This window comes from Maniola hyperantus, unplaced genomic scaffold (assembly GCF_902806685.2).
Source record: "Maniola hyperantus unplaced genomic scaffold, iAphHyp1.2, whole genome shotgun sequence".
NCBI classification, from domain to species: domain Eukaryota; kingdom Metazoa; phylum Arthropoda; class Insecta; order Lepidoptera; family Nymphalidae; genus Maniola; species Maniola hyperantus.
The window spans coordinates 19,436-28,456 of NW_027188992.1; the positions used below are offsets into that span (position 1 = coordinate 19,436).

General features: G+C 44.0%; 1 protein-coding gene across 1 annotated transcript; it reads right to left on the bottom strand.

Annotated features, from left to right (window-relative positions):
* Positions 1-449: 449 nt before the first annotated feature.
* Positions 450-2,236, bottom strand: LOC117996012 (uncharacterized). Its single transcript, XM_069509208.1, has 2 exons — positions 561-2,236; positions 450-504 (listed from the first exon to the last, which is right to left on the bottom strand). Exons 1-2 carry the CDS (start codon positions 2,234-2,236, stop codon positions 450-452), a joined length of 1,731 nt encoding a protein of 576 aa, XP_069365309.1.
* Between the last annotated feature and the right edge of the window lie 6,785 nt (positions 2,237-9,021).

The window sequence follows — 9,021 nt, forward strand, 5'->3', positions numbered from 1 at the left end:
GTTTGTCGTCTGAGGACAGCCGCTCCGACTGTGTCAAGATAGGTCTCGAACTCCGCCAGGCTGCGATTGGGTGAGAAATACGTGCCTATGATAACGAGTTCTTCCCATTTTGCCACCGCATAACCCGAGCCTCTTTCTACCACAGAAAGTTGGGTACCGGTGTTGTTCCCGGTCAAAACCACCACCGAACCATCTAAATCTCCCACCCAATGAGATTGGGTAGGGATGTAGTAGGGCTCGCATGCCACCGCCACATCTATTTGCCACTCTGCTATGGACTGTAGCAGGAGATCCTGAGCCGCTGCACAGTGGTTTAGATTCGACTGAAGGAAGCTGGTATGGCACAACTGGTTCATGATGACATACCAGCTCCCTCCTGCGTTTGGCTACATTCAGCGTTGGCAGTGGTCCGATTTCCCGGAACCATCCCGCCCTTTGTGTGTGGAGGACTACAGTTCTTTCTTCCCATTATGTGGTTGGCAGGCAGCCCTGCATCCGCGCACACTGCACAACGCATCTCTTTCGAGCAAGTCACAGATTTGTGGCCGTCACCCCCGCACCGGAAGCACAGATTCCCTCGGTCCACCGTAGAAGGACAGACAGGTCTAGTATGTCCAATGCCAAGACATTTGTAGCAGCGCAAGGGAAGACGCTCGAGCAAGCGAACCTCGGCTGAGCTCCAGCCAACACGAAGTTTGCCGGCATTTGACAGTACTTTGGCCACCTCTACGGGGCAATGCACGGTTACCCATCCCATCCCCCTGGGACCAGTCTGCACATCCCCAACTCTTATAGATTGGACAGGGCAATTCCCCACTCGCGCGACAGCTAAGGCCACCTTGTCCTTTGTGACCGAGTCGTCGAGTCCGGTAACCCTGAGGGTCGCGGATTGGGAGGGACGAACGACGCTTGCTATACCGTCCAGGGCCGTCCGAAGTCTGCTTGCCAACAATTCGGCCTGCTCTTGAGTCTGGTTTCTGGGAAGTTCCAGCAACCTGGCGCCAGTTGCAGCTCGGCTTATCCTCATGCCCTCAGCAATGCCGAACTCCTCCAGATTAATGCTCTGCTCGGCCCGCTCTAGGACTTGGGAGTAGGTAAAACCCCTCTCCGCCGCCTCCGGCTGCAAGGTAATAACGACCGCAGCAGTCTTTGGAGAGACCAACCTTGGCTTAGCCGGCTTTGCAGAATTAGCTGCGGGAGTGGCCGTCGAGGCTGCAGGGGCAGCACCTTTCTTTCTCTTCATCCCTCTCCTGACAACTGTAGCCCAGTCATTGGCAGTAGTTGCCTGAGATAGGCTTGGGTCCGCAGTGGCCTCCGTGGTTCCAGCAGGTGATGGGGCAGCCATGGTGTCCCGGGTGTCCGATTCATTCGGGGCCGCCACAGAGGAAGCTGCTGGCTGTGATGCTTGCACCCCTCGTTTTCTCCGGTCCACTGACAACGGCGGTCGATGTACCCTTTCGGGCAAAAGCCGCTCTTCAATCCCAGCAAACCGCGCGTCTAAGATGAGGCCCACCGAGGAAACGACGGAGACCTTCAATTCCTCAATAAGGTCGCTGCTAAGACTGTGTGAAGAGGCGTCCTTTGCAGCGGCTGCCATAGAGGCCTTCATTTCAACGAATTCCCGCCGATGAGCCTTCAGCTCTGTTTTGAGAGTTTCGACCTCACTACGCAAGCGGTCGTTATCGGCTCTCAGCCGGCGTGTCTCCTCCGCAACAGTTCTGGCGGCCAAGGTGTCCACCACCTCTTGAAGCTTGTTGGCTGAGTCCTTCAGGCGCTTCGCCCAGGCGCCTTTGAGATTATCCGACTTTGTAGCGACGTGGATGATATTAGCTACATTTTGATCGCCGAGGGCCCGCAACTCGTCAGCATTGAGCTTACTTGGGTCTTCCGTGTGGACCTCAGTAACCTCTTCGGGGTCCGACACTGCCGCAGGCGTCTCCTTGCGGTAAACTCTATCCCTTAGATACTGATTGAATTGTACCTCTCGCGCTTCCTCTTTAGCTTCCCTCAATTTGGCTCTAGCATGTGCGATGCCAGTGCTGCGACCTCTGGTCGAAGATTTACTGCGGCTCGTAGCGCCAGACCTCGACGATTCTTCTGAATCCGACCCCGACCCCAAGCCAATCGGGGCTCTAAAAAGTGGACTCCGAGTCCGAGAGCCGGCCCTAGCCTGCTCTTTCCCTCTCTCGTTCTTCTCTCCCTCCGGCATACTCTTTGTTTTCTTTTTGTTTGGCATGTTTGTTCCCACGAGTACAGGGCAAATATGTGGTCCTTCCCTGGTGGTGCCCCCTCCACCCGAGCAAGCCTAAGCGTAACTCGTCACGGGGGTCGGCCGGTACCCTGACGAGGTACGCACTAGCGACTGAACAACCCATCAGCCATGCATCCCCTCACGGTGCGCCGCCGCTTGGGATTCGGGGTGATTTTTATAGAGGTTTTCTTCCTCGCGGTCCGGGCGGTTAAGCCAAGACCCTCGGTCCCAGTATGAGGTCGTGAGACATGACCATGAACACTCCTACCGGGATTACGATTTGTGGCGAGGGCCGCGCAAGACTAATGCCCACACGACCTACTCAGAGGCAGGGTTAGTGCACACCGAGCTCGCCTCTCCGTCCGAGGGATTCTCCTCCCACCCTCACGTCTCATCTACTGTGCCCTCTGCTGGTCAGAGGGACACGTGGAGAGACCTTCCCCCCTGCCAGGTCATTAGCCATAACCAATAATATCCTCGAAGAGGAATTATTGGCCATGTTACCGGGGCGCACCGGCCCGAATACTGCTCTTCCCCCCAGACGTATCCAAAAGGGGAATCGCAGCACCCAAGCACACTGGGAGGTTACCTGGCTGGCACCCCAACCAAAGACAACCCAGCGGATTGTGCCTCTCGAGGCGTTAACCCATCAGTATTAGAATTGATCCAGTTATGGAAGACTGGTCCAGCATTGCTAAGAAAATCCACTATCGATTATCATCAAGGGCAGATCGGAGATACTGATTAAGAAGAAAGGAAAATGAAGGTCTGCCACTTAAGAGAGACGAACCAGTTTGAATTATGGAACAAGTTTTCTACCTTACGAAAACTGATCCGAGTCTTAGCTTATTGTAGAAGATTTTTAGCGAGGTCAAGAAAAACAAAGACAAATGAGACTACTTCATGGTTAACGAGTGGAGAACTAAATGAAGCGCTGCACATTTGTGTAAAACAATGTCAGAACGATAATTTTCTACAAGAGATAAATGACATCAAACAACATGGAACAGTAAATAGGAAGAGTAAACTCACCTCATTGAATCCCTTTTTGGATACTACTGATACGTTGCGAGTAGGTGGTCGTCTAGAAAGGGCCAGTGTTACTAATGACATGAAGCACCCTGTGATCCTGCCTGCAAAATCACACCTCACAGATCTTGTCATTGCTGAAGCTCATGAAAAAACTCTGCATGGTGGACCTCAATCAATGCTTAATTATCTGCGATCTAAGTACTGGGTAATAGATGCAAAAAACCGAATAAAATTATTCGTTCGCAAATGTGTGATATGTGTGCGTCATGCAGCACGTACAAGAGATCAACTTATGGGACAGTTACCTTCAGCTCGTGTAACACCTACTCGTCCATTTTTCCAAAGTGGTGTAGACTACGCCGGACCCATCCAAATCAGAGCTTCAAAGGGAAGAGGTCATCGATCCTACAAAGGATATATATGTTTGTTCGTGTGTATGGCCACGCGAGCTATACATTTGGAAGCGGTAACTGACCTTACGGCACAAGGATTCCTTGCAGCCTTTAAGCGCTTTGTCTCACGCCGTGGTCATTGCTCTGATTTATTTAGTGACAATGGGACCAATTTCGTGGGTGCCTCTCGAGAGTTAAAAAATTTATTTGCTCAAGAAAGGCAGAATTTGACCAAGGAGATTGCTGAGTGTTTAGCAAACAACGGAACGACATGGCACTTTATTCCGCCACATACACCACACTTCGGTGGACTTTGGGAGGCAGGGATAAAATCCACAAAACATCATCTTCGTCGGGTGATTGGCAGTCACACACTTACCTTTGAGGAAATAACCACCTTATTATACCAGATTGAAGCATGCCTGAACTCTAGGCCACTATCGCAAATCAGTGATAGTTCTCAGGATCCTATTCCTTTAACTCCTGCTCATTTCTTAATAGGTGAACCTGTGATGCTTGTACCAGAATATAATTATGAAAATTCAAACATTTCGTCTCTTAAACTGTAGTGGGGTTATGTATTAGTATTGAGTAGCAGTAATAAACGGGACATAGAACAGCTCACACGTGTTTGATTTACACATCTATCCACTCTACGGAACCTCCAACGACAACATCACATGGCGACCGTGACAGCGAGCGGACTTTTGCACGGGGAGTAGCGGCCGCTCGCACCGCGATAACAACACGTGTCGGGAATAACATTAAAATAATTACAAAAATGGGACCAAAGTGCTCCAAGTGTGTATGCGAGAACAAAGAGGTGATATCACAAAATGGAGACTCCAACATGGACCACCCCATGTACACAAACAATATAATGATGGCAGCAATATTGGCGATATGCAGCGCAGCAGCTATTTTTATAGGAGTTGCTAAATACAGACAATGCCACAGGAACTGGATTAATGAAGGAGTGAGAGCGGACTTTATAAGGAGGCTGCAGGAGCGGATGTCTACGAGAGGAGATCGAGAGGAGAGTCGAGTATAATGTGTGACAATTAAAGTGATGTGCGCGTAAAGTGCGGAAAGTGCGTAAAGTGCGGGAAGTGCGGTGAGAAAATGAACAGTATAGATTTATTGTAAAAACTATTGAGAAAATGGACAGTGTATAGACTTAATGGAAAAACATTTAAGTAATATAAATAGTGAATTAGAGTACCTACTTAAGAGTAAGCATTAGGAAATTAGGACCAGATAGGAGGCTAGAGGAAATAGGATTAAGCAAGGTAAGAAAAGCGTTAGAAATATACGAAAATTATAAAACATTTATCACGCAATTAAATTAAAAGGATTTAGAATATTCATCATTAGTCATACAAAAACTGTGTGAAAACATTGAGGAAACTTTTCTTAAAATATTAAGCTATGATAAGTCATCAGTCGAAAAAATGACTGGTAAGCAAGAGAATATAGAACAGTCATCATTCGAAAAAATGGATAACTTCGACCTAAAAACGGCAAGTACTTTAATCCCGGTAATGGATGGTAAACAAGAGAATATAGAACAGATAATAGACAGCATCGAAATGTATAGCAGTTATCTAAAAGGTCAGGACAGCAAGGGGTTGCTAATTTCTTTTATATTAAAAACTAGACTATCAAAAACCGCGAAATTAAACTTAATTCCGAATATTCCACTATTGACAATTTGCTATCAGACATGAAAAAATATTTGCTTACAAAAAAGTCTGCCAATTCATTGCTGTCCCAAATAAACAATTTAACACAGAACAATATGTCTATTAGCGCTTATGGTGAAAAGCTGGAGGAGCTCTTTATAGGCCTCACCATATCACAAGCCGAAGAAAATCAGAAGGCACGTGATATATTGAGACCTATAAACGAGAAACTAGCAATAAAGAGGTTTGCGGATGGCCTTCGTAACCGAAGGCTGAGCACCATAATATCAGCCAGGAATTACAGCGAGTTGAAAGACGCAGTACGCGCAGCGGAGGATGAGGAGCTGGCCACCGCCGGGACATCGTCCAACAACGGGGTCTACTCATATTCGCAAGGCCGGAATCAGTCATTTCGTTACCCCAGGTACAGTCGGGGACGTCGAAACTTCCACCGTACGAGTGGCCCTCACCGAGGCGCATATCAGCCCACACCACAGGTAAGGAGAGGTTATTATAACTATAATTATCGTGCTAGGACCACACCTACGAGGTACTACAACCAGTCCAGATACCCAAGAAATAACACCAGGTTTTATAGAGGCAACTCAAATAATAATCACCGTCAGGGAAATGCTTACGTCACAGCGTCTGAGCAAAAGGAGGAGCAAGATATAAATTTAGCAGAGTTTTTTCGAGCCTAATTATGCTTTAGTATGTGAAGGGTTAGATTTCATATATTTGTTTATCGGTAATCGGAAATGCAAATTTTTATTGGACACAGGGGCATCTTTATCTATCATAAATAGTCAGATTATTCAAAATCAAGTAAAAAAGTATCAAAGTACTACAGTTATAAAAGGTATAGGTGGAAAAATACAGTCGACATGCTTAGCGTATGTTCCACTACAGTCAGCAAACGGTTTCATATTTCGCCACAAGTTATACCTATTCGATAACGTTCCATGCGGAGCGGATGGAATTATCGGGCTAGACTTTCTCAGAACTTATAATGCAAACATAGACTTGCCTACGAACAGACTTACGTTACAATTTAATTATTATGAAACATGTACCTTAAGAATATGTAAGTCTACTAGCAAAACCGTAGAGTCGGACGAATACTTAACTATTCCATCACGTAGCGAGTCAATTCATTATTTGAGTGTTAGTAAAAGCTTATATAAAGATTGTGTTATACATCCGAAACAATTACATGAAAACGTATTTCTGGCAGGTTGTATCGTAAAGCCGAATAGAGGTAAAATACCAGTAAAAATAATGAATACGGATGAAAAGCCTATAAAAATACTTAAATCGAGTATTATTCAATCGGGAAACATTGACTATTTAGAAAACTATAACCTATGTTCATTTAGCGAATCTCAAAAACATGTTAGCCGTGTTAAAAAATTATTAGCAGAATTGAAATTGGACCATTTAGACCCCACCGCGAAAAAATCGCTTCAAATAATATGCTCTAAATACTCAGACATATTTTTCTTAGAAGGTGACAAGCTAGGTGTATCGAACGTTGTAGAACAGTCGATTATGGTGAAACCCGACACCAAACCCGTGTATACAAAACCTTATCGCTTGCCACAGGCATCGAAGCAAGAAATTAATAAACAAGTACAACGTATGCTCGATGACGACATAATAGAACCATCTAATAGCGAATGGAATAGCCCAATATTACTGGTGCCTAAAAAGTCAGAAAACGGGAAAAAATGGCGTTTAGTGATAGATTATAGGAAGGTTAATGAGTCAATTCAGGACGATAAGTTTCCTTTACCAAATATAATGGACATCTTAGATTCACTTTCAGGGTGTATTTATTTCACTCATTTGGATTTGTATCAAGGATTTTATCAGGTCAGTTTAAACCCCGAGAGTAGGGATATTACCAGTTTTGCCACGAGTACTGGGCAATACAGAATGAAGCGTCTAGCCATGGGTTTAAAAATTAGTCCTAATGCATTCTCTAGAGTTATGTCAATAGCAATGTCAGGATTAACCTTCGAAAAGTGTTTTATTTACTGCGATGATCTAATAGTATTTGGGAGAAACAGGGAAACTCACAATAAAAATTTAATAAGTATATTTGAACGGCTCAGAAAAATGAACCTTAAGCTTAACCCACTTAAGTGCGAATTTATGAAAACACAGTTACTATATTTAGGTCACGTGGTGTCAGCTGAGGGTGTTCTACCCGATCCAGAAAAAGTAAGAGTGCTACAACACTACCCGATACCTACAAATTCAGACGAGGTTAGACGATTTGTAGCGTTTTGCAATTATTATAGAAAATTCATTCCACATTTTTCTGAAATCACCTTACCATTAAATAAATTATGCCGGAAAAATGCAATATTTTCATGGTCACAAGAATGTCAAAATAGTTTCGAAATATTGAAAAATAAATTAATTACACCCCCCATTTTGCAATACCCAGATTTTTCTGATAATAACACTTTCGTTCTTCAAACTGACGCGTCAGGCATAGCTATCGGTTCAGTTTTGTGTAATAAAGATTTAAAACCCGTAGCCTACGCTAGTAGACCTCTAAATAAAGCGGAATTAAACTATCCAATTATTCAAAAAGAGCTTTTGGCGATAGTTTGGAGTATAAAACATTTTAGACCATACCTATACGGTAAGCAATTTATCATTAAAACCGACCATAAACCTCTAATTTATTTATTTGGCATGAAAGATCCGTCAACAAGACTTTTAAAATTCAGATTGCAGTTAGAGGAGTACGACTTTAAAATTGAGTATGTAAAAGGCAGTGATAACGTCGCAGACGCTCTGAGTAGGGTGACCATAAGTTCGGAAGAATTAAAATCATTGAATAGTAAAGTTAGCTTAGTAATGACAAGAGCTCAGAAAGCTAGATTAGATAAAGAGGAGTTGAATAGGAAGGTAGACATGAGGGATCCTTGTATACCTGTCGAATCAAGGTCTGGCCAACCAAGAGTCGCAGAGATACTAAGGAAACCGAGTGATTACGTAGAATTGAAATTTATGTTAGGAAGTAAATTGAGTAAGAGGAAATTATCATATGAAAGAGAATGTTTAGCATATGAGGAGTCAACTCAGTCTATCTACATAAACCTCAATTATATGTCGCATTTTACGCGAGTCGAATTTGCGAATTTATTGAGCGTATTTTGTAGTGAATTGAATATTAAAAATTTATGTATAATTAGAGATGACAGAAATGTAGAGTTCATAAAACAGTTAATAAATGAGATAAAAAGTAGAGAAAAATGGTCCGGACCGCAGATAAATATATTAAAAGGAGTAAAACGAGTCCATAATGAGGAAGAAAAGATATGCATACTACATGATTATCACTTACTACCTACGAGTGGCCATGCGGGTGTACAACGCATGATCAGCAACATCAAAGGTAAGTACTTCTGGCCAGGGCTAGAATCCGATGTACGGAGATACGTAAGTAAGTGCGGCAAATGCCAAACTAATAAGTATTCTAGAAATATAGTAGAGCCGATGGTCGTGACGACGACAGCGTCGAAAGCTTTCGAAAAAGTATATTTAGATATCATAGGTCCTTTAGATAAAGATATAGATGGTAATGTTTATATTTTAAGTTTACAATGCGAGCTAAGTAAATACGTCGAGGCGTACCCTTTGCAGCGTA

Coding starts and splice junctions, on each gene's coding strand:
- LOC117996012 (XM_069509208.1), bottom strand. CDS start 2,236: ATGCCAAACAAAAAGAAAACAAAGAGTATGCCGGAGGGAGAGAAGAAC. Junction 505..560: donor CGAGGGAATCTGTGCTTCCG/GTGCGGGGGTGA, acceptor TGCGTTGTGCAG/TGTGCGCGGATGCAGGGCTG.